We start from the raw sequence: 27,296 nt of genomic DNA, 5'->3' as shown, positions 1-27,296 counted from the left end.
ATAATTTGACTTATATTTGACAGTTGACAGTTATATTGTACATACTTTTGTTAGTTTTAGTTCTAATAAATTTTGTTGGTTAGTTACATAAATAAATTAAGTAAAAATGAAAAAATGACTTGTTATTTGAGGAAGGTGGAAAAACCATATGTATAACATGGGAGTAAAGTGTCTTTTCCTCCCTTGAATGATTACTGCCCTCCGCTACGCGTCGGGCAGTAAACTTCATTCTCGGGAGGAAAAGTTACACTTTCCTCCCTTGTTATACAAATAGTTATTTCCACCTACCTCTACCGAAAGTATACTTTTCCTGACCTGAGCCCTGATTCTAAATCAAATTTCGACACTAAACAAGTCGCTTTTAATATGGCGACGTCGAAATGCGACTGTGCGAGCCTTGTGAGTTTTCGTTGAACTAACGAAATGACGTCACAAAATAGCGACTATCGAAATTAATAGCGACTCCAAAAAAGTGGTCGCTATTATAATTTCGATGTCGAAATTATTTGACACGGAGATAAATGAATGGCCAAAAGCGAGGTTAGGTTTAGTTTAGATGTGCTTTGTTTATTTCTTGCAAGGAAAACTAAAGCAAAAGGTATTAATATGGCTGGGTTTAATTGAAATTTGCTTGTTTTGAGGAATTAGATAGAATAGTATTAAATTAGAAATATAATCATTGAGAATGTCCACAACATGAATCATCAACTCAATGAAAGATGTAAGGTAATAATCTGGGAAAATTAGTAAAAAACAAGGAATAGCTATTTGTATAACAAGGGAGGAAAGTGCTACTTTTTCTCCCGAGAATGAAGTTTACTGCCCGACGCGTAGCGGTGGGCAGTAATCATTCAAGGGAGGAAAAGGCACTTTACTCCCATGTTATACATATGGTTTTTCCACCTTCCTCAAATAACAAGTCATTTTTTCATTTTTACTTAATTTATTTATGTAACTAACCAACAATAGTATATTAAGTATGGAGAACGGTAAGGGTTTTATACCGATCGAAGACAATCGTTTGGAGGAGGAGCGGAGCGACGACTCCAATTATTGTCTGAGATCGGTTACCCTTAACGTTCGACATGCTTATAACGTTTTTTGCACGATTTATACCATTATAAATTATAAAATTAAACATTTTCGTCATATTGACTAGTCTCATTCATTTTATCAAGATAGATACTTTGGTTGTTAGGTAGTAACTAGGGTGCATAACAACAATGGGGAATTCAGTTTTTATTTAGTTGTCAATAGTTTTAAGTACAATTTTGATTATTATAAATTAAAATATGAGCGAAAGTGAATTTGAAGAAATTGAACGGGCTTAGGAAGAAGGGTGTTCCGCAATTATTCCCGAAAAATCCAAAATCCGTTATCAAAATACCTACCAAAGTTTTATAATATAAATTAAAATTAAGAGATTTTTTAACTCGACGGTAAGTGAATTACTTACCGTCGAGTTGGAGTACTTACCGTCGAGTTGGATTACTTACCGTCAGGTTGCTAGTAAATGTCACCTACTGACGTAAAATCTGTCACGGTAAACAGTCAAAAATGATCAATCGTGCAAAAAATTTATTAGAATTAAAACTAACAAGTAGGTACAATATAACTGTCAACTGTCAAATAAGTCAAATTATTAATGTAAACATTGTTAAATCAGAATAATAATTTACTGTTTTTTACCATTCTGCGAAATACATAGTGTTTTTAAATAAACGTTAAAATGTATAGATACTTACGTAATAGAAAATAGATATTGTACAGGGCGTCAATAAGTTATATTTCATGAATGAAATACCATGACGTCACTTTTACTTTTCCTCCCTAGGGAGGAGAAGTACAACTTTGCTCCCTACAATCAGGTCCGGAAAAGTATACTTTCGATAGAGGTAGGTGGAAAAATTAATTACCAGCTATTTTATTGCTGGACATGCTGAAATCAAATCTTAAAGGCTGTATGACACTATGCATTTTCTTGTATCATTTCTAATATCGTTTCTGATATCAGAAGTTGTATACATGTTCTTGTATCGTTTCTTGTACGTACATTTGTGCCCTGTATGACACTATGCAAGTTCTTGTATCGAAAATTGTATGAAATTCGGCACGTGATTGGTCGAAATTTTGTTTGTCACCCTGTGTCACGTCTACAGCTGATTTTAAGGATTTTATAAACTTTTAAAAACATAAGATTTTAATGTTAACCAGAATTTTTACGTTGACTGTTGATTATTTGTGTTTTTATTTTGTTTTGGTATTTGTGGTAAAATATTTGCATTAGAATTATCTGCAGTTTGATCCAAATTAGGAACTATATGTATTGTATTTTCCTCTATTAAAAAATTATGCAACATGAAACCCAAAGTTATAGTTTGAACTTTACTATTATAGGAGCTAAATATATGGTTATTAGTAGAACAGTAGTCCATACCAAACGAAAATTCGGGTTTTCCAAACAAAATCTTTAATTTTCAACTAAAATTTGAGAGAATTATTTATCAATAATTAAATAATTTGGTGACAGTGACATAAATCTTTTTTGTTATGAGTGTCTTGAAGATATGAAAATTTGTATGTACAAAGAGGACCGGAATTAAAAGGTATCTAATGGTTCAAAGATTAAAATCCTGTTGTTTATAACTCTGTCGCAAATACCGGTCAAATTTGACCGGTTATACCTGGCATCACTCCTCGCAATTCAATTTGTTTTTCTTCGAAAAGGGCACAGAAGCCGTGCCGTGCCCTTTTCAACAGCGTTAACTTAGTTTAATTTAATCTAATATTTTCTGAGGGGTCCTATTTGTTTATAAGCCAAAAAAATTGTTTCTTTATAACATTCCTGAGACCGCTCAAATGGCCCAATTTCAATCCTGTAAGGTACGTTGAATAGGTATAGTGCTTTTTTATACGAAAATCATAGTTATTCTGGTGTATCATAATCTTTCTGGTTATTATTTCGACCGAAATTTTTTAATTAACATTTTAATTATTGCTAAACTATTGGTTAGATTGTCGCCGGTCTCCTGATATACAGAGAGGGGCTAAATTATGGAATAAATTCATTTTCTCTAAAATGGACGATTTTAGAGAAAAATCCCGAAACAGGTCGATTTTTATTTTTAAATTAAATTTTTTTGGCATATATTTCAAACTAGTGACGCCATCCATCCAAGCGTGATGACGTAATCGATTATTTTTTGAAATAGGACTAGGGGTTCGTGTTGTAGCTCATTTACAAAGGCGTTCAATTCTCTATTCAGTATTATAAACATTAATATCATTATTTATACAGGGAGGCCAAAAAAATTTTTGAATTAAATTAATTGACGCAAGAAGAAGAATGCATGTAATTTATTTAACTCAAAATACATTCTATTGCTGTTAGAAAATAGGAAAAAATGTTTTTTTTTTGCAAATAAACATTGCTTTTAGCTTAAATTAAATGTTCAAACTGCCAATAGGTAGGAGGGAGGCTGTTTGTGATTTAATTTAAGCGAAAAGAAATGTTTATTTGTGAAATAAACCTTTTTTCTATTTTCTGACAGCAGTGCAATGTATTTTGAGTTAAATAAATTACATACATTCTTCTTTTTGCGCCAATTAATTAAATTCAAAAATAATTTTTTGACAACCCTGTATAAATACCTAATGATATTAATGTTTATATTACTGAATAGAGAATTGAACGCCGTTTCAAATGACCTACCACACGACCCCTATTCCCATTAACAAAATTATCGATTACGTCATCACGCTCAGATGGATGACGTCACTAGTATGAAATATATGCCAAAAATTGTAATTTAAAAATAAAATTCGACTCTTTCGGGATTTTGATCCAAAATCGTCCATTTTAAATAAATGAATTTATTCCATAATTTAGCCCCTCTGTAAAATCTACTGTAATAAATCTTTCATGTCATCAAATATTTAATTATTGATAAATAATTAGGTACTTCCCTAAAATTTTAATTGAAAATTGCAGATTTTTTGGGAAAACTCGGATTTTCTGAGTAAAATTTTTGATGAAGGAAATCGAAAAAAAAAAAAATAACTTTGTGCAGAACTAAATTACGGTGAATTTTTCATGGCGGTGTCGAAATGAAATTGCGACTGTCGAAATGAATTAGAATCAGGCCCCTGATTGTAGGGAGCAAAGCCGTACTTTTCCTCCCTAGGGAGTGACGTCATGGTATGTCATTGATGAAATAACTTATTGACGCCCTATACAATATTCTATTATCTATTTCGTAAGTATCTATACATTTTAACGTTTATTTATAGAGCACCCTGTATTTTGCAGAATGGTAAAAACAGTAAATTGTTATTTCGATTTAACAATGTTTGCATTAATAATTTGACTTATATTTGACAGTTGACAGTTATACGGTACCTACCTACTTGTTAGTTTTAGTGCTCTAATAAATTTTGTCAGTTAGTTACATAAATAAATAGGGCTTTTGATTCACAGTCATTTGTTTCGAGCTTCTGTCATGTGTCACATAATATTAATATATCTACGTCATACGTTATTGGTATATAACAGGGGTGGCCAAACTGTGGCTCGTGAGCCGCATGTGGCTCTTTGAAGAATCGTTTGTGGCTCTCAATAAATATGCCTGAATTACTTTTAATTTTTGTATTTCAAAATATATTAAATTAGACAAGGAGACCCCTTATCATTGTTGCTATTCAATTGGGCCTTAAAATAAGTAATAAGTAAAAAAATATCATCTGAGCTGACAGGGATATTTGCGAATCTAGGATTCAAAACTAGAGAGAGGTGTTTTCACAACTCGAGGAAGAAACAGGTAGTCTGGGCCTTCGAATAAATGAAGAGAGGATGAAATACATGCTACAAAAAAGTAGTAATCAAAAATCCAAGACCAAGAGTTAGGCACAACCTAACTATTAATGACCACAACTTCGAAGTAGTAAAAGAGTTTAATTATCTAGGGGCGATAATCACAGATGACAACCACATATGAAAAGAGGTCTCAGCAAGGATAGCTGCGTGGAATAAAGCTTTAAATTCCCTGCCATCATTATTAAGATCTAAGCTTCTAAAAATACAATCTAAATTAAGACTGTACATGCCAATTATTCGCCCAGTTGTTACATATGGAAGTTAAACATGGATTCTACATCAGCGGGAAATAAATAAGCTGCTCGTATTTGAAACGAAAGTTCTTAGAATGATATTTGGCCGTCAAAGAGATGAATTGACAGGAGAGTGGAAAAGGCGCCGCAAAGCAGAATTGGTGAGTGTGTATGGTACTGAAAACATCGTCGAACATTTATAAAAGTTAAGATAAGATGGACAGGTCATGTGGTAAGATAAGTCGAAGACATAGTGTTAAAGGCAGTGTTTCTTGAGAGACCGTAGAAGATCAGTAGGTCGTCCTGGAAAAAGATGGAAAAGATAATGTGACAGGAAAAATTAAATACATACCTTTTTTACACTTTTTAAATAATTGGTTAATTGCGGCTCGCGAAAAATTTTAAATTTTGAAAAATGGCTCGGAATATCAAGGAGCTTGGCCACCCCTGGTATATAACAATGATACAAACCAAGGACGTATGACGTAGTTATATTAATATTATGTGACACATGACAGAGGCTCGAAACAAATGACAATCGATGAAAAGCCCTATTATTTAAAAATGAACAAATTACTTGATATTTGAAGAAGGTGGAAAAATCATATGTATAACATGGGAGTAAAGTGCCTTTTCCTCCCTCGAATGATTACTGCTATCCGCTACGCGTCGGGCAGTAAACTTCTTTCTCGGGAGGAAAGTAGCACTTCCCTCCCTTGTTATACAAATAGCTATTGTTTCTTTTATGTTGGAAACAAAATTCCTCTAATAATATATTCTAATTACCTTAGTTATAATGGCAATTCCGACATTTTATATACAGGGTGAGGCAGATAACTGGCCTATTAGAAATATCTCGAGAACTAAAGGCAACAGAATCATGAAAATTGGTATAAAGGGCTTTTGAAAGATAATCTACTAAATGAAAATATTTTCATTTCTTTTCAACTTCCTGTTATACCGGAAATTGCTTATAACTTCGTTTTTTTAAATGGTACACCCTGTATATTTTTACATTTTTGGATTCTCTTCGATGTCTTCTTTCTAAAAATATGAGGTTTTGTAATGTTATGCAGGGTATTTTGAAAGATAATTACGTTTTTTTATTAATTTCGTAGCAATATTCATACCCTGTAGAATTGTAGTAGTCTGACATCTAAAACTCTACTTACGTTCAAATGATTTTTAATATAGTCTACTATTGTTAAGAATCATTAGTATAGCTAAATTTTTAATTTTAGTATACAGGGTTGGTCGAAACTCGGAATGAGTATTTTCTGAGTTTTCTTAAATGGAACACCCTCTATTTTAGTATTGTAATGAAATGATATTTTATGGTACTTTTTAATTTCTTAAGCATTCCCTATACCTAACTGCTTTAATTTGTGCTTAATTGTTAATCGCACCAATAATCTTAACTACGTAGGTATTTTGCTAGCTAAACCATTATTGGTAATTTTAAGGATCAGTCTGGATTAATATGTATTTATTTCTGAAAAATTATTTGTGATTGAATATTCTCACGGCCAACCTAATAAAATTTTACGTATTTTTTGTTGAAATTAATGTTTTGACTTGAATCACCAATAACTCACAAATTAAAGCAGTTAGGTATAGGGAATACTTATAAAATAAAAAAGTACCATGAAATATCATTTTATTACAATGCTAAAATACAGGGTGTTCCATTTAAGAAAACTCAGAAAATATTCATTCCGAGTTTCGACCAACCCTGTATACTAAAATTACAAAATTAGCTATACTAATCATTCTTAACAACAGTAGACTATATTAAAAATCACTTGAACGTAAGCAGAGTTTTTAATGTCAAACTATTACAATTCTACAGGGTGTGAATATTGCTACGAAATTAATAAAAAAACGTAAATATCGCTTAAAATACCCTGTATAATATTACAAAACCTCATATTTTAAGAAAGAAAATTTTAAGGAGAATCCAAAAATGTAAAAATATATAGGGTGTCCCGTTTAAAAAAACGAAGTTATAAGCAACTTCCGGTATAACCGGAAGTTGCAAAGAGATGAAAATATTTTCATTTAATAGATCATCCTTCAAAACCCCTTTATTCCAATTTTCATGATTCTGTTGCCTTTAGTTCTTGAGATATTTCTAATAGGCCAATTATCTGCCTCACCCTATATTATATTGTAAAGTAGACGACTTTAAAATAATCATTTTAGTAGTTTGAGGTGCATCATTTGAACAACTCTATTGAATGATTGTTCATTGTAACTTAAACTTAACATTTCCTATCAGATCATTAATGAAAGCAGTCAACTGGCTTTATTTTTCATAATACCATCTATGAGATTTGTGCTCAGTATCTAGCGAAGTAGCTCCCCGCGCTTCAATCAGCACAATCGACGGACTTACCACCCTTCTTCTTTAATTTTTCCGAATTATGTTGCGTCTGTGATTTCGTGTTTGGAAGGTTTACGGGGTACAACTTGTTTTGTCTCTATTTATCGACTAAAATCTTTGTGGGTCATTTTTGATTATTCATAGTTGTAAGGGATTATACTACATAATGTTAGACCACATTGATTCTATTCTTTCGTCAAGGATTTTCTTTGATTTTCTTAATTTCCTCATTTCTTATATACTCCAATGGAGAAACCCTGCAAAATCTTTGTAGAAACTCTGTTTCCATCGCTTTCAGTTTATCCTTATTTGCCAACATTCTGCGCCATATATTAAGATGGATTCCACTATAATTCTATAGAAATAAGTCTATTTTTCTTACTACCCAAGGTTTTTTGACCATAATAAAACGTTAAGTTTTTGGTTAATTACTTATTATTTGAATTATCTTATACTTAATATCCTTTTAGCTGTTACTATCTTTGGCTATGTATTATATTGCATATAATTCTATCTGATATATTTTGCTTCTCTACCAGCCACGGGATCTTGTTTTACGGCACAGTGTTACGCCATGTTGATCAGTCTTTACTTTATACCTGATTTTCTTCATATAGAATATTTTCTTCAAGAATATTTTCTTCATCTCTAGCGCCTTTAGAATATGCCAGCTATACAATTTTGATGTTTCCAAAATAGCATCGATTAGTGCAAAAATAACTTTATTCTTCGATATCTGGTAAATGTTTTTTATCACTTTTCTTCACAACTCTACCATACAGACTCCCTATAGATAACATGCAGTATAGCATGTTTCTTGCAAACTGTTTTTTATGTATTTGGCTGGTAAAAGATAATGACCAATCTTTTGGATTTTAGTATTTAGTTATAGGACATTTAAATACGTCAGGTATGTCACATAGGCTTTTTATAGACAATATTTTGAAGACTTTTTTTTTCTCGTCTAGCACCATAGAACACCCCAGCTTTTAACATTTTTTGATGTTTCCAAACAGGATGGTGTGGTATAAAAACGACTTTGTTTTTACACGTTGTCAATAGTCATAAAAGAACAAAAGATTGTATTTATTCAACACCTTGTGAATGAAAAACTTTATTTCAGCGAAACATCAATATGAAACAATAATACAGAAAAAACAAACCCATCAGATATAAGATATAATATACATAATTTATAACTTAGAGTATATGGTCATATAATTGAGTAGTATATAAAATATAATTTTATGTAAATTTTAAGAGAAAACTAAATTAGCGCAACTTACTGTTTTGGGATAGTATCACCAAAGGTATGGACACGATTGGATGTGATGGATTTTGATAGATCAATCACATTTTATCATTACTTCTTTGAGAAAGTTTATAAAATGTCTAACGCATGATTGGAGTCTCGTAATAATTAATGGTGATCAAAGCAAATCGTTGAAATAATTTGTTTACTAAATTCGAAAGTTTTCTGCTTTTAATAAAAAAAATGCTTGTTAAATTGATCGTATTCCTTTTTAGTATACTGCTTTTTCTGGAAAGAAAAGTATTTTTAACAGCAAAGGATACTAAGCGCAAGCTGTTGCTCTGCATAATGATGGTGTTTCTTTCTTACTCAAGGTGACCTGAATAGGGTAGACCAAAAAACAACGAAAGCCATGGAATATTCATTTATTAGAATTCAAGTGCTTCGAGAGTGGATAGTTACACAGTTTTGACTAGGAGACTGGCAGATGTTCATTGTATTACCATATAGCCTGATCAGGGAACACAACATTTTACGAAAACCTCCAAAAAAATAAAGGAAGGATGACAATTTGGGAATAGGTAGTTGAAATTGTCTATTATTATATAAGAAAAAGTTTAAAATTCTACATCCCCTCCATTTTCCAAAAATTGGAAATTACGGGGTGAACAATATTTTCTCGGGGGTGAAAAGTATACGTTCAAAATAAGTCCGAAATTGTATAAAATGACTAATTCTAAGTAACTTCTGTTCTATAGAGTTTTTTCACTGATTTAATAATTTTCAAGCTATTTGCGAGTGAATATGTTCATTTTTAACAAAAAAAAAACATGTTTTTGGACGGTTTTTCGCAGATAACACAAAAACTAAGCATTTTAGCGAAAAAAATATTCTCAGAAAAAATGTAGCTAAAAAACTGAAAAAAATGGTGTATGCATGAGGTCTGTGGACCCAGTAGAAGGAGAGATGTAGCTAATTAAAAGCAGGTTCTTCTTCGTCAAATTCCAAATCGAATATTTCAATTTGAATTAACCCAAAAACGGAGCTCCTTTCGAGGAAAATTCATTCCAACTTTTTGAAAGTATTTAAAAAAGGTTTATTTTTGTTTTTTAAAAAAACTTATAACATTAAAATTAAGTGAGTTACGCTCAAAATATCGCTGGTCTTTTTTATTTTTTGCTAAAAAATCGCGAATATCACCCCCTAATTAGCTTCCGAAATAAAATTAATCGTTACCGCTTCACAAGTTACTTAACTTATGTATTGTTTATATTATCTATAAGTTTCATTGGTTCAAAGTGCTCATTTTTGAAAAAAATTGGGTTTAAAATAAAACATTTTTTTTATTTGAAAAAAAAAAAATGGAATTTTTTATGGAATTAACTTATTATTAGCAATACCAAAAATCTCAAAAATTAAGAAAATGTTCGTTTTGCTTTTCTGAATATTTTTAATTTTTTGTTTTCTTGTTAGACAAAAATTGGTTATGCTTTGGCTGTTCAAAATTTGCCTAAATTAGTGATTAGTTACTCGTTCAAGCCATTTTAACTACAGCTCTTTCAAAAATAAGCACTTTGAACCGATGAAACTTACATATCACATAAAAATAATACATAAGCAAAGTAACTTGTCAAGTGGTAATGATAAAATTTATTTATGGTGCTAATAAGGGGGTGATTTTCGCAATTTTTTTTACCAACAAAAATAAAAGGGACCAACAATATTTTGAGCGTAACTCACTTACTTTTAATGTTAGAAGTTTTTTTAAAAAACAAAAATAAACCTTTTTTTTAAACACTTTAAAAAAGTTAAAATGAATTTTCCCCGAAAAGTGCTCCGTTTTTGGGTTATTGCACATTGAAATATTCGATTTGGAAATTGACGAAGAAGAACCTACCTTTCATTAGGTCTCTGCTTAACTCTGCTTCTACTGGGTCTATAGACCTCGTGCATACACCATTTTTTTCAATTTTTTATAAGCTATATTTTTGCGAAGAATATTTTTTTCGATAAAATACTTACTTTTTGAGTTATCACCAAAAAACCGTCCAAAAACATGTTTTTTTTTTCGTTAAAAATGAACATATTCACTCGCAAATAACTCAAAAAGTATTGACTTAGCGAAAAAACTTTATGGAACAAAAGTTGTTTAGAATTAGTCATATTATCCAATTCCGGTCTAATTTTGAATGTATATTTTTCACCTTCGAGAGGGGGTATTCCGCTCAATTTTTGTAAAATGGAGGGGATGTAGAATTGTAAACTTTTTCTTATTAATAGTAGACAATTTCAACTACATATTCCCAAATTTTCATCCTTCCTTTATTTTTTTTGGGGTCAGATTGTCCTTTGATCGGGCTAATAGCTTTACACGAGATCTCAGATTATTAAGCGTACAAAAATTATTATCTTAGTGTTAATATCAATTAACTAAAAAATCTGCAGATCGACAACATTTATTTTAAGCTCATAAATAAACAGATGTTTTCAAATTAACTTCACACTAATTTAAACCATTTACGTATACATACCTCCAATCTGCTGGATACTACATCGATAAAAATTGTATATATACAACAATGAAAATCGCCGGTATTTCTTTTTTCCCTTTGAACTCGCTAACACGTTTGACCAATCACTTGAAATATAATCCTTTTGCCGCATTATTGGAAAATTTTTAATTTTTTTAAAGATAAATGTGACTTCTAAATTTTTTGTTAAAAGTTTGAAATAATATACTACTAATATAAAAAGGATTTTTCTTTCCAAAAGTTACTTAATTCAGAAATTTGGACATTAGCCAGTGGCGGATCTACGGGGGGAATGAGTAAATCCCTCAACACGTTTGAAAATAAAAAAAATATTGAAACATAAAAATGTATTAGCTGACATGAAACTTAAACCATAAACAGCTAAATTCAGCTCAATAAACTAGTTAGTTATGAAAAGTAAGGGAATTTCTCCTTCTTCTCTAGGTGACGTCTCCGCTTCGAAGGTTGGCAATCATCAGATTTTTACTTTTGAGACTGCGGCTTTAAATAATTCGTTGTTATTACATCCAAACCATTCCCTAAGGTTCTTTAGCCATGAGTTACGTCTCTTCCTATGCAGGGCCGGATTTAAGGGGGGCAGGTTGGGCAGCTGCCGGGGGCCCCCACATTCCGGGAACCCCACAAAGCTCCAAACGTAAAAAATTCAGCACATTATTCACATAGAATAATTTTTGTCAATCAATTAACTGTGATATTTCGTTACATGGAAGGTTTCACTCCTGTTGAAAGGTTTCTCATATTTTTGTCAAACCACGGCCATCAAGCAGAAGATATACTTAATTCTCTAATGACATTCTTGCAAAAATATGATATCGATTTGAAAATCTACAGGGGAGACTCCTACGACAACGCGTCAGTTATGAGTGGAAAATACAAAAACATAACATCTAGGCGTTGTAGATTCCGTTTGACGCCCACTCTCTAAATTTAGTTGCAAAAGCTGCAGCTGAGTGTTGTCCTGCTGAAAAACATTCCTTGATTTCTTAGAAGAATTATATGAACTATAATATGTATTTTTCACGTCCTCCACATATAGATACAACTTATGAATCGAATGTTAAAAAGCTGCGTATTTAAGCGAGAGCAATGCCGAAATTGGCAAAAATATTATTGTTCCTAAAAGTAAATACTACTAAAAGAAGTGACTACTTATAGAATTGATACTGGTCATCTAGAAGTGATGGAGCACAAGCACTAGTTAAAGGTTATGATCAGATTAAAGTAGCATTATCCAAAATTTTAGAAGACGATGAGGAACAATTTAAAAATTCGTAACAATGCGAATGGTTTGTATAATCAAATGTGTTTACTGGAAACAGTAATATTTGCAATATTTTGAAACCTCAGAGAGGACAAACAGCACGTCGTATTATCCAAATAATATTGACCTTAATTCAGGAGTAGCGGCACTTATATCACTTCATCAATTTATATTCTTTTAAGGAATATTCGACTGATACCACTGAATTATGGAACATCTCCAGAGACTGAAATGACGACATCAGAGAAATTTAGGACTCAAAATTTTACTATTATAGATCAGTTCAGTTCCTCTTTAACTCTAAGGGGCTTTCTGCATACGAATTCATTCATTCCAATTTTGGGTTTTTACATCATTTGGAAAATTTAGTTTACAATGGTGGACGAAAAGTATTATTTATTATTGGATAGACAGTTCCGCCCTTGCTCAATGACGGGAAAAAACAAGCATCAAAAATACACAACATATATTTGTCAGATTGTCATTAAAATTATTAGATTGATTGTCATAATATAAAATCACATTTTTTAACAATTTGTAATTAATTTTTTAGCTGAATACAAGAAGTTTTTAATATAATATATTACAGTCCATTCTATCAGAAGTTTGTCCATAACATTTGGTACCTTCGAGCCCGAGAAGCATAAAATTGTGTCCGATCGAACCCGATGATTGAGACAATGGTCTAATAGATCCAGATGGGTATGAAGATTATTGGTTTTTGAAGAATTTATGATTCAGCCAGATTGGATCCGCTCTGCCGATTGAATTAAATGTGAGGTTTTTCCATTTATTATCTTGATTGTTCTTTGTTTATCCTTCATATTTATTTCCTTTCAACAAAGTGCCAATAAATTATTAGATTTTTGAGGATTTTGGGGTTCAATTAAAAATTTTGATTTTGCGCATTGAATAGTTGATTTATAACCTATAATTTTATTTAGCTAAAAAATAATTACTTATTAGATTGATTTGTACACCTTTGTGTGTATGCAAATATGTATTTGAGTTGATTTGGAGTATTAGTTTGTGGAATGCTATACGATTTCTGATTATTATTAGTAGATATTGCTATTATTATTGGATTTATTTAAATATAAATGATTATAGGACCATAGCCAATATTCGGCTAAGTTTGATTATTAGATAAAAGACAGATTTAGATTTGACTTTTATTAGTTGATTGATTAGCGTTGATTTTTGAGTTCGTACAATTAAATAATATTATTTGCTACGTATTTTGATTAATATAAAGCTAAAAATGCCTATGAAAGCTTCTGATTTTCGTCAATTATATCGCAAAAGAGATATAATTGAACAAAGATTAAACAATTTTATTAAATTTATAGAGTCGATGACAAATATCGCGATTAATGATTTAAGCGAAGACCATTTTTCGCAAATAGAATGGAATACTGAAAGAACTGAAAGTTTAGTTACGGAATTTGATGAAATCCAAATGTCAATTGAATTAAATTGTCAGGATCAAGATATTCAGCAAGAGTATGCGAAAAGACAACGATTAGATACTATATTTTCAAAAACTTTGTCTAAAGCAAGAACGATTTTAAAAAGAAAATGTTCCGATTCATCCAGTTCAGAGTCGAAAAGGTTAGATATAAATCATGAATATAGTGGATTAGAAGGTGTCAAATTACCTCCTATTCAGTTACCTGTCTTTCATGGAGACTATTTGACGTGGATTGAGTTTAAAGATACTTTTGAAGGGTTAATTCATAATAATAAAGTATTGGCAGATATTCAAAAATATCATTATTTACGTGCGAGTTTAAAAGGTGATGCATTGAAAATTATACAAAGTTTAGATTTTTCTGCACAAAATTACAATTCTGCATGGCAGACTCTATGCAACAGATTTGACAACTCTCGGATGTTAGTAAACAATCATTTAAAAGCTCTTTTTGAGATTGAAAATTTAAATAAAGAATCTGCATTAGGTCTTAGAAGCATGATAGATTCAGTTAAAAAGCATTTATTCGCTTTAAAATCACTTCAACTACCGACTGAACATTGGGATGCTATTATGGTGTATTTGGTAAGTGGTAAATTGGATAAATTTAGTTCTAGGGAATGGGAAAAAAGAAAAATAGATAATTCTTTGCCAAGTTTAAACGAATTTCTTGAATTCTTGAAGAATCGTGCTGATTTTTTGGAAACTATAGAGTTAAGCAATGTGACAAAACCGGATTATAAATCTAATTACCAAGATAAACGCTCTAGATCTCTGCTAACTAGTAAAAGCAGAAGTTGTAATTTTTGTAAACAAAATCATTTGATTTACCTATGTGAAGAATTTCTTAAACTTTCAGTAGCCCAAAGATGGGATAAAATAAAACAATTAAATTTATGCCGAAATTGTTTATGTACCGGACATTCCTACAAACAATGTAAATCGTTCGGTTGTAAGATATGTAAAGCCAAACACAGTTCTCTTTTACATGAAAATAAACCATCTGATATTCATGTTAAAGAAAACAGTTCAATTAATTTCAACCCGAACAATGATTCCGAGAATGAACCAAATAAAGTTAAGTTGTCAACTAATACTTCAGAAAATAATGTTAATAGAAATGAGATTGTTTTAAAAAATAATTGTTCAAATAATGATTATGTACTGTTGAGTACTGCTAAAGTTAGAGTATATGATAGATACGGAAATACTCATATCGCACGAGTAATCCTAGATTCAGGGAGCCAATCATGTTTTATTACAGAGGATTTTCTAAGTAAACTCGATTTAGACACAAATAGAGCAAATATTTGTGTTTCAGGAATTAATAATTCCGTTTCATCTTTAAATAAAAAATGTCAATTAAAAATTGGTTCTATATTAAACAATTTTAAGTCAAACTTACATTGCATAGTGGTGCAACAGATTACTGAGAATTTGCCAACTTATACTTTTAATGTCTCAAATTTCTCAATACCCCCTAATATAACTTTGGCAGATGATTCATTTAATGTAAGCAGTAAGGTAGATATGTTACTTGATGCTAGTTTGTTTTGGGATATAATGTTAGATGGTCGCATAGATCTTGGAAAGAATTTACCCTCCCTCCAAAATACTGTTTTTGGTTATATTGTGGTTGGTAAAGTTCCATATCCAACAAAAAATCATATTAGATGTCATTTTTCACAAATATTTAGTAGTGATGATTTACAATTAGAGAAATTTTGGTCTGTTGAAGAGCCAAAGTCTCATATTTCTTATTCAAAGGATGATGTTTATGTTGAAAATCATTTTAAAAATTCATTTTCTCGATCAGAAACTGGTCAATTTATTGTTAAAATTCCCTGGAAGGAACATCCTTCTGTCCTAGGCGATTCTAAACAATTAGCTGTTAAAAGATTATTGTATTTAGAGGATAGATTTAAGAAATGTCCCGAACTTAAAAATGGTTATTTAAATTTCATGAAAGAATATTTAGATTTAGATCACATGTCAATTGATTATAATTTAGATGCGGAAGGCACCACAGAACCTAATTATTTTTTACCACATCATGGTGTTATCAAAAATGAAAGCCTGACAACCAAACTCCGTGTTGTTTTTAATGGTTCTGCCCCATCGACTAATGGGAAGTCATTGAATGATATCCAATATTCAGGACCAGCAATTCAAAATAATATTTTGAGTATTTTGATTAGATTTAGACAACATGCAGTTGTTGTTGTTTCCGACATCAGCAAAATGTATAGGATGATACTTGTTCATCCCGATGACAGAAGAATGCAAAAAATTGTCTGGAGGAATAGTCCTTCTCAGCCAATTTCAATTTATAATTTAAAAACCGTAACATATGGCACTACCAGTGCTCCATATCTAGCCATTAGGTGTATCCAGCAATTGTCATTTGATAATAAAATCAAGTTTCCTGAAGCAAGTGAAATTATTCTGAGAGATTTTTATGTTGACGATCTCATTACTGGATTTTCAAGTGAGGCTGAAGCTATTAAAAGATGTGATGAAGTGGTTGAAATATTGAAGTCAGCTTGTTTTAATTTAAGGAAATGGTCTTCAAACAGCCAATTGGTATTAGATCACTTTAAAGATTATTCCGATCCTTTAAAAGTACTTAATTTAGGAGATCACGAGTGTATTAAAACTCTTGGTATTCAATGGTCTAGTAAGTTAGATATTTTCAGTTTTCATGTTGAAAACCCTGATCTTTTATCAAAAATAACGAAGCGCACAATGCTTTCTGCAATCGCAAAAATTTATGATCCCTTAGGTTTAGCCAGTTGTTGTATAATCCTAGTAAAAATTATGATTCAATCTCTTTGGTCGTTAAAACTTGATTGGGATTCCGAAGTCCCCTCTGATTTGTGTGATAAATGGAAAAAGTTCCAGTCTAAGTTATGTCACTTAAATGATTTAAGAATTCCACGGTGCGTTCTGAGTAATAAACCTAAAATAATAGAATTACATGGATTTAGTGATGCTTCACAATACGCATATTGTGCAACAATTTATACTCGATGCATTGATTCACAAGGTTCTATAAATGTTCATTTGTTATGTGCTAAGACTAAGGTCGCCCCAGTCAAACTATTGACTATTCCTCGATTATAATTGTGTGGTAGCTTATTATTGGTCCAACTTATGAAATCTGTTTCAGATTCTGTTACTTTTCAGTACACTCCATATTATTGGTGTGATTCACAAATTGTTTTGCATTGGCTCAATAATGACCCAGCAAACCTTCAAGTTTTTGTTGGAAACCGTGTTGCAGAAATTCAAAGATGTACTACAATTGAAAATTGGAATTATGTTAGCTCGTCTGAGAATCCTGCAGATATTGGTAGTAGAGGAATTTTGCCAGACCAATTAGCTCACTGTAAGCTCTGGTTTAATGGCCCTCAATTTTTATCAACAGATTTTGATAAAACTAAGTTCTATGATTTACTTGATATATCAAACCTTCCTGAAATGAGAAAGAAATCTAAGGCATTAGTTTCTATAAAAAATGATTTTAATTCACTTTTTTATAAATACTCGAATCTGAACAAATTAATTAGAATTATGGCTTATTGTAGAAGATTTGTTAATAATTCAAAGTCAAAGTCTAATAGTAGAAGGTATGGCCCGATTTCAGCAATCGAATTTACTGATTCAGAGGTTTTTCTTGTTAGATTAGCTCAGACAGAAAGTTTTGTTGAAGAAATTTCATTATTAAATAACGGTAAAGACCTTTCGTCAAAGAGTAGATTATTACCTTTAACGCCTTTTCTAGATGAAACTGGATTATTGAGAGTAGGAGGACGTCTTAGAAAATCTTCTAGGAATTATGATGGGAAACATCCCTTACTATTAGATAAGATTCATGTTTTAAGCAAACTAATATTGAGACATGAGCATGTGCAACTTGAACATGCAGGTCCACAACTCTTGTTAGCGACAGTTCGTCAAAAATTTTGGATAATTGCGGGAATGTCCCTAGCTAAAACAGTTGTAAGGAATTGCATTAGATGCTATCGGTTTAAACCCAAACCTGGTTCTACGATTATGGCTGATTTGCCAGAACATCGTGTTAATATATCACAACCTTTTTTCATAACTGGATTAGATTACGCAGGGCCAGTTACATTAAAGGATAGAAAAGGTCGCGGATGTAAAACGTATAAAGCGTACATATGTTTATTTATTTGCTTCGCCACGAAAGCAGTACATTTAGAATTAATTAGTTCTTTGACATCTGAAGCTTTCATGGCAGGCCTTAGAAGATTTGTTTTTAGACGCGGTAAACCCGGGCATCTATATTCAGATAACGGTACAAGTTTTGTAGGTGCCAAAAATGAACTAAAAATTTTGTATGATTTCATTAGAAAATCAGAGGATGAAATTGTCACCTCTTGCGCAGCTCAGAATATTATATGGCATTTCATTCCTCCTAGTACTCCAAATTTCGGGGGATTATGGGAAAGTAATATAAAAGGGGTAAAATATCATTTATCTCGTATTATTGGTCAAACCCTTCTAACTTATGAAGAATTCTGTACATTTTTAATTCAGATTGAAGGCACTTTGAATTCACGTCCTTTATATGCTCTATCATCTGATCCTAACGATTACACTCCTTTAACTCCCTCACATTTTTTAATCGGAAGACCGATGACCGCTGTCCCTGATCATACGTTTCAAGGAGAGATAAAAATAAACCAATTGTCCAGATTCCAACTGATTCAGAAATTGTTGCAAGACTTTTGGAAGCAATGGTCAAAGATTTACCTGAATGATCTCCAACAACGTCATAAATGGAGAAGTAGTACTTCCACCATTCAAGTCGGATCTTTAGTGCTCTTAAAATCTGACAATTTGCCCACTTGTCAGTGGCAGTTAGGAAGAATAGTGTCTGTTCACCCTGGTGATGATGGTGAAATTCGAGTGGTAACTGTTAAAACCGCTCATGGACTTTATAAACGAGGAATAACTAAAATTTGTCCATTACCATTAGCTGAGACTTGTTTCTAGTGTTCCTCATTAACTTAGGTGATTTGTGTTTGAACGGTCTTGGAGCTGTTCAAGGCGGGGAGTATGGACGAAAAGTATTATTTATTATTGGACAGACAGTTCCGCCCTTGCTCAATGACGGGAAAAAACAAGCATCAAAAATACACAACATATATTTGTCAGATTGTCATTAAAATTATTAGATTGATTGTCATAATATAAAATCACATTTTTTAACAATTTGTAATTAATTTTTTAGCTGAATACAAGAAGTTTTTAATATAATATATTACAGTCCATTCTATCAGAAGTTTGTCCATAACAAATTTCAAAGTTGAAACTCACTTACTGAAGCTAACAGACATTTTTAGCAATGATTTAGATGAAAACCTAGGTGTCAAACTGGTACAATTTGTAGAATTTTTTAATTCATTTAAACAGAAAATCGGCTCATCAAAGTAAATAATTTTAAATGTACCGACTGACAGAATAAAAAAATGTGAAAGATGCGTTTCCAAACGTTGAGGTGACACTTCGTTTATATGCATTTAGTTCTGATGCTAACTAATTATTGCATTTGAGATAGATCATTCTCAAAACTTAAGTTAATTAAAAATTGACTTCGGTCTATGATGGGCCAGGAGCGTTTGAATCATCTGTCTCTAATGAGCATTGAATACGATGTCTTAAAGTGACTAGACATGTCCGACATAATCAAGGAATTTTCAATTAAAAAATCTCGAAGAGTACCAGACTTTAACCATATTATAATATGTTACTATGTTTATTTTTAATATTTTACTGTCACAAGATACAGTTCTTGTATTTTTTTATTATTTAAAAATACATATACTTATGTAGGTCTTTGGATATTTCTTATTCATTGTCGTCTTCTATTAGATCTACACGTCTTCGTCTTAAGTAATACGTTTATAGGGAATTTGTGAAATGTTTATTGATAACACTTACAAAACTAGGGTAGCTTTTGTTACTAGGCACACACACGTCTTACTTCTGCTGATGGTAATATTCGACTCTCTTTTTCGTCTCCCGTCTCGCGCCTTGATCTTGCTGCGAACGATATGAGCACATATGTGGGGCATGGATATACAGTGAGCACGTAAAGGTTGGAATAAATTCATTTTCTCGAGAATGGACGATTTTGGAAAAAAATTCCGAAACAGGTCAATTTTGAATTTTAAATTACGACTTTTTGGCATATATATCATACTAGTGACGTCACCGATCTGGGTGTGATGACGTCATTGATGATTTTTTTAAATAAGAATAGGGGTCGTGTGATAGCTTAATTGAAAGGTAATTCAATTCTCTATTTAGTAATATAAACGTTAAAATAATTATTTATACAGGGTGTCCAAAATATTTTTTTTTGATTAAATTTATTGACATAAAAAGAAGAATGTATGTAATTTATTCAACTCAAAATACATTTTACTGCTCTCAGAAAACACAAAAATGTTTATTTGAAAAATATTCATGACTTTTCGCTCAAATTAAATGTTCAAACTGTCACGAAGCTGGTGGGTGGCTGCTTAATATTGAATTTAAGCAAAAAACAATATTTATTTGCCAAATAAACATTTTTTTCTGTTTTCTGATAGCAGTAAAATGTATTTTGAATTAAATAAATTACACACATTCTTCTTTTTATGTCAATAAAGTTAATTAATAAAATTTTTTTTGGACACCCTGTATAAACAATTATGTTAATGTTTATATTAAAGAATAGAGAATTGAATTACCTTTCAAATGAGCTATCACACGATCCCTATTTTCATTTAAAAAATCATCGATGACGTCATCACGCCCAGATTGGTGACGTCACTAGTATAATATATATGCCAATAAGTCGTAATTTAAAAATAAAAATTGACCTGTTTTAGGATTTTTTTCGAAAATCGTCCATTCTCGAGAAAATGAATTTATTCCAACCTTTACGTGCTCACTGTATACACATATAAACTTAAATTAATATTTTGATGTATTGTAAAATATCTACACTTATAAAAGTAGATCAACATTTTTTTTAACTTCTAAAAGGGAAAACCCTGTATACAGGGTGTTTCATTGGGAAAGTAACATACGTTAACTGTAGAAAGAGGACATTTGGGCGGTGTCAAAAATACCATACTTAATGGGTATTACTCCATTAATAATAAAGATACTGGGTGTTTTTTCTATTTTGCCATTTTTTTAATTGGTTCATAACTTTTTAACCACACTGTATATTTATTTTATATTTGGCACGCAAATATCATTTAAGGCGTACAATAAATTAATTTATTTACAATTGTAAAAAATCCAGGTCCGGATTAAAAAATATTGGAAAAATATTCTGACCCCAAAACAACACGCTGTATATTAAATTTTTTTAAAATAGATTTTTCAGTTGAAAAGAGGATAAAAACTAAATTCAGTGGTATACTTTGAATTTTCGGCAAAATGATTTTTCTGGTGAAATTTTGAATTTGAATTCTGAAATTAAGTGAAATGCGAGAGCTCTAAGTAGAAAACAATTGAAATACAGCTTAGAACTTGACAACCACACTGTATATTGATTTTATTTTTAACACTCGAATATTCTTTTAGGTGACCAGTCAATTTATTTATTTACAATTATAAAAAATCCAGGTCCGGATTAAAAATATTGTGTAAATGTTCCGACCTAAAAAAACACCGTGTATATTAATTTTTTTTTAAATGGATTTTGCATTTGAAAAGAGGATGAAAAGCAAAATTAGTGGTATACTTTGAATTTTCGGCAAAATAATTTTTCTGATAAAATTTTGAATTTGAATTCTGAAATTATGTGAATTGCGAAGGTCAAAGTAAAATAAATTAAAATATGGCTTAATTTTAATTAATACCATTATTTAATCTAAATTGGTAAATATTAACATTTGCACACATAAAAATAATTTTTGATGACCCCCTCTGTTGCTCAGTGGTAAGAGCGCCTACCTTTGGATCGAAATGTCCGAATGGTCGTGAGTTCGAATCTCACCAGGGTCAGAAATTTTTCGTTTATCATAAATTAATAAATGAAAATAGTTTCTGTCGTTGCGAGATCGGTACTCACCGGAGGGACCGCAGACGTTCGGATACAATTAGCGTCTCTTTGCAAAGACAATGACGTTGCCTTTGCAAAGTAACAAGACACTTACTCAACACACACAGTACACATGACACTAGGTATCTAACTAAAAAAATTTACCGTACCTACGTAAAAAAAAATAATTTTTGATGGTGGTAATTTTGAATAAGTAGTTTAGTTTTGAATAGTTATTATGCTGCAAATTCTCGCTGTTTTGTTATAATTTTTAGCTATTTTGTTGATTAAAGTGATGTATTCTTTATTGACCCTTTATTATTTATTCATTATTTAAAGATGCATATTCGCCAAAAACTACTTTTTCACACATAATAAAAAACACTAAAATATGAACATTTTAACAATTTAGATTAAATAATGGTATTAATTAAAATTAAGTCGCATTTTAATTTTTTCTACTTAGAGCTCTCGTAATTGACATAATTTCAGAATTCAAATTCAAAATTTTACCAGAAAAATCATTTTACCGAAAATTCAAAGTATACCACTAATTTTGTTTTTGATCCTATTTTTAAATACAAAATCCATTTAAAAAAAATTTAATATACAAGGTGTTTTGTTGGGTCGGAACGTTTACACAATATTTTTTAATCCGGACCTGAATTTTTTATAATTGTAAATAAATTAATTGATTGGACGCCTAAAAGAATATTCGGGTGTTGAATATAAAATCAATATACAGTGAGTTTGACAAGTTGTAAGTTGTATTTCAATTTTTTTCTACTTAGAGCTCTCGCAATTCACTTAATTTCAGAATTCAAATTCAAAATTTCACCAGAAAAATCATTTTTCCGAAAATTCAAAGTACACCACTGAATTTAGTTTTTTATCCTCTTTTCAACTGAAAAATCCATTTTAAAAAAATTTAATGTACAGGGTGTTGTTTTGGGGTCGGAATATTTTTCCAATATTTTTTAATCCGGACCTGGATTTTTTACAATTATAAATAAATTAATTGATTGTACACCTTAAATGATATTTGTGTGCCAAATATAAAATACATATACAGTGTGGTTAAAAAGTTATGAACCAATTAAGAAAATGGCAAAATAGATAAAACACCCAGTATCTTTGTTATTAATGGAGTAAGACCCATTAAGCATGGTATTTTTGAGACCACCTAAGTGTCCTCTTTCTACAGTTAACGTATGTTACTTTCCCAATGAAACACCCTGTATAGTTGGCTGTCTACCATAGTTATAACAACAATGTTAGGGGGTAGGGCCCGAAACTAATTCTGCCCAGGGACCCCCACTGCCTTAAATTCGGCTCTGTTCCTATGGATATTTTCCCCGAATTTAGAAATAACGCAGAAAACACAAAAAACTCGCCGACACAACATAAATGCCGGTAGCGTCAAAATTTCATAAATGTCATGTGTCAAAATCTCATAACAGTGGAGTAAACTTGCCTGAGGTTGGACCAATTACAAACAAGCATTACGGCGCGGTAAATTTTAATTACTCCTCTTGGTTTAAAAACAGACCATCGTTATATTAATGTGCCTATCGTTGTTACTCCACTCATTCTGATTTTCCACTGATCTTGTCTGATCTAATTTGGTTATCTATCACATTTATGGCTCTATCAGCCTGGGAATTTTTTCGTTAGTTTTATATTATACACATGAGTCAACGTCCAAGGAATATAGTGTTGAAGGTCTCCTGCTATTTCATCCAATACTAAATAAAATAAAAATGTATACCATTTTTATTCAGTTGCAATGCGAAGGCTAAACAATCTTACTTTTCAATTAGAATACGGAGTGCAGTCCAGTCCCTTGAATCGCGATTTTCGGCTCTTATTGGAGCGTCATCGGAAAGAACGTAGGCACTGTTCTCCATATTTTAACTGATTTGCATCGAGAGCTTTTCCCACCCATTGCAACCGAAGTGATGATAGTAGGTGGCTAGCGCCATCTGGCATTGAAAGACGAAGTAGTTTTTCAAGCTCTCGATGCGAATCAGTTAAAATATGGAGAACAGTGCCTACGTTCTTTCCAATGAGGCTCCAATAAGAGCCGAAAATCGCGATTCAAGGGACTGGACTGCACTACGTATTCTAATTGAAGAGTAAGATTGTTTTGCCTTCGCATTGCAACTGAATAAAAATGGTATACATTTTTATTTTATAGTCGTATTACTCCGTAGAGTAACTAGGTGCATTTTTCCGTTGGAACTTTACCAGCTGCAGACGGGGGATGTGAATTGCATAGTGTAGAATTCCTTCCCTCTCGTCTTCACTACAGCATCCATTTGACTTGCAAATTGTAGAAGTCTTGGAGGTGCCACCAGGAAAGTGTACCAATAAGTTTTCAATTTAAAAATCTTTTAGTAATATTTTTAATATTTTCAGTATTACTAATTTACTATTAGGATTGAAAACTACTTCGTCGTCAATACTAAATAGTTGAGTAAGTAGTACCACTAAATATTTTTAGGGGTGAGTTTTGGTTGAGTTGAGGGTTGATTTTTAGGGATTGAATCAGATTCAGCTTTGTGAAGTAAGAGCACTGAAAAGTTCTGTATAACTTGAATTTGACTATGCTCTAGCTGGAAAATTTGAGAAAAAGTTAGGAAAAATTTTTAGAACATGAATATTACGGATTAGAGTAAAAGTAGTAGAGTATTATAGTAAAATGGATTAGTAGATAAGTAATTAATTAGAGTAAAATTTTTCAAAACTGGAGATTTTAGTACCTAAGTACCTATGCATCAGAATGTCGTTTCTTGTATTATTTCTTTATTTGATAGTAGCTTATAATATGTGATGGGTGTTCTTAATATTGTAGTAAGTTTGATCTTTTCTGTAGACAAAGTTTAATTATTTTATTCTCAACAATACCAAACAGCAGATGAAAATCGATTAAACTCTCATACTCAGAGACATTTAGTATTCATGGTGTTGTTTTGCTTAAGAATGAATTCTGTCCAGTTGTCTAGTAAAGTTTTGGGGCATTAATTTTTAAAGATTTTTCCGCCGTTCATAAATTGTTCGCTCTAACTTTTTTCACAGGGGTGGTTAATTGCAACTCATTTTCCTTGAAAAACTCACATAAGAGAAAGAAACTTGTGGCTAATGGATCAAAAACTTTTACGGAGACAGTTTGTCCCTTTTTTATCCTGAATTAAAATATAAATAAATAACTATATGTATACAGTGTGGGCCAAAGAAAACAGTCCACCTCGATATTTGGCAGTATTTATTAGATTTTAAGGAAACGCCGAAACAGGTCGATTTTTGATCTAAGGGAGATTTTTACGGTACATACGTCTGTCATTTGTCAATCCCCTCCCTTGCACTTCCACCAACACTCATTTTTAAATTATAGGGAATAGGGGTCGTATGCTAGCTCATTTGAAAGGTTATTCAATTCTCTATTCAGTAATATTAATATTGACATAATTATTTATACAGGGTGTCCAAGAAAAATTATTTTGAATTAAATTAATTAACACAAAAAGAAGAATGTATGTAATGTATTTAACTCAAAATACATTCTATTGCTGACAGAAAACAGAAAAGAATGTTTATTTGATAAATAAACAATGTTTGTTGCTTAAATTCAATATTCAACCTACCAAGAGGCAGATGGGTGGCAACTTAAACATTGAAATTAAGCGAAAAGCAATGTTTATTTATCAAACCACATTTTTTTCTGTTTTGTGACAGCACTAGAATGTACACTCACCGGCACAAAATTCCGCCGCCCAAAATTTTGATTAAGTTTGATAATTTATAACTCTATTATTTATGCTCCGATTTTCAAGATTATTTCACCAGTTTGTAGGCACATGTATTGATATCTTTGGTTTTATTCCGGTAACAAGAAAATTTTGCTTGCACGGCATTACACAGGTGTGAATGGAGGCGTTGTATTTTCTCCTAACTTTAAAAAATTCTGTGGAAAATGGAAGAGCTGATTTTGTTTCATAGTTCTGTAATATTATCTCAGAGGCATAACTAAAATTTTGTTTTTTGAATTATCCGAATATCTCTTTCCTTGTAAGAGCTGTACAATTTTTTGTAAATAAAAACATTGACTGACTCATAAAATACAGATTGGATTGATAATATTAGAATGGCCCGCATGCAGCCCAGATCTCAATCCTATTGAGCATTTATGGGATGAATTAAAAAAAGCTATTCGCTGTCATCTTAGGCCTCCAGAAAATTTGGTACAGTTATGGCCTGTAGAGGAATATCGGGCTATTCCTCAGGCAAGGATTACACATCTTTATTCGATGCCAAACAGATTGCGTTCAGTCATTGCTGCAAGAGATGGACATACCCGCTATTGCATTGTTTTTGTTTTGTTGTTAATTTTGTTTTGTTTTGTAAATTTTAGTGCGCTTAAAAATTTTAATTAAATATACCTTCAAATCAAGTTTTTATTTACAGCTCTTACAATAAAAGAAATATTTGGATAATTCAAAACCCAAAACCTTACTGATACCTCCAGGATAACACAAAAGAAGTATGAAATGAAATCAGCCCTCCAATTTTTCCACAGTTTTTTTAAAGTTAGGAGAAAATGCAATGCTTCCGTTCACCCCCGTATAATGCCATTCAAGCAAAAAAATGTTTGTTACTGGAATAATAACAAACCACACCAATACATGTACCTACAAACTGATGCAAGAATCTTGAAAATCGGAGTACAAATAATAAAGTTATAGATTGTCAAACTTAATCAAAAATTTTGGGTGGCGAAATTTTGTGCCGGTGAGTGTATTTTGAATTAAATAAATTACATACATTCTTCTTTTTATGTCAATTAATTTAATTAAAATATTTGCTTCTTGGACACCCTGTATAAATAATTATGTTAATGTTTATATTACTGAATAGAGAATTAAATAACCTTTCAAATGAGCTAGCACACGACCCCTATTCCCTATTTAAAAATAAGGGGTGGGGGAAGTGGAAGGGAGGGGGTTGACAAATGACAGATGTACCTATGTACCGTAAAAATGTGTCCCTCTTAGATCAAAAATCGACCTGTTTCGGCATTTCCTTAAAATCTAATAACTACTGCCAAATATCGAGGTGGACGGTTTTCTTTGGCCCACACTGTATAGTCACTCATACACTTTAAATTATACACAAATGATTCCAGCTAAACAGCGGAAGCTGC

General features: G+C 31.5%; 1 protein-coding gene across 1 annotated transcript; it reads left to right on the top strand.

Moving 5' to 3' along the window:
• Window positions 1-13,815: 13,815 nt before the first annotated feature.
• On the top strand, window positions 13,816-19,220 carry LOC114329699 (uncharacterized). The gene is made up of 2 exons (XM_050652165.1): window positions 13,816-15,301; window positions 19,048-19,220. The coding sequence occupies exons 1-2, from the start codon at window positions 13,816-13,818 to the stop codon at window positions 19,218-19,220; spliced, it is 1,659 nt and encodes a 552-aa protein (XP_050508122.1).
• The last annotated feature ends 8,076 nt before the right edge of the window (window positions 19,221-27,296 follow it).

Source organism: Diabrotica virgifera, chromosome 5, assembly GCF_917563875.1.
Source record: "Diabrotica virgifera virgifera chromosome 5, PGI_DIABVI_V3a".
Lineage (NCBI taxonomy): Eukaryota > Metazoa > Arthropoda > Insecta > Coleoptera > Chrysomelidae > Diabrotica > Diabrotica virgifera.
Note: the sequence above shows the minus strand (reverse complement) of the source record. Positions and strands in the feature narration are given on the sequence as shown.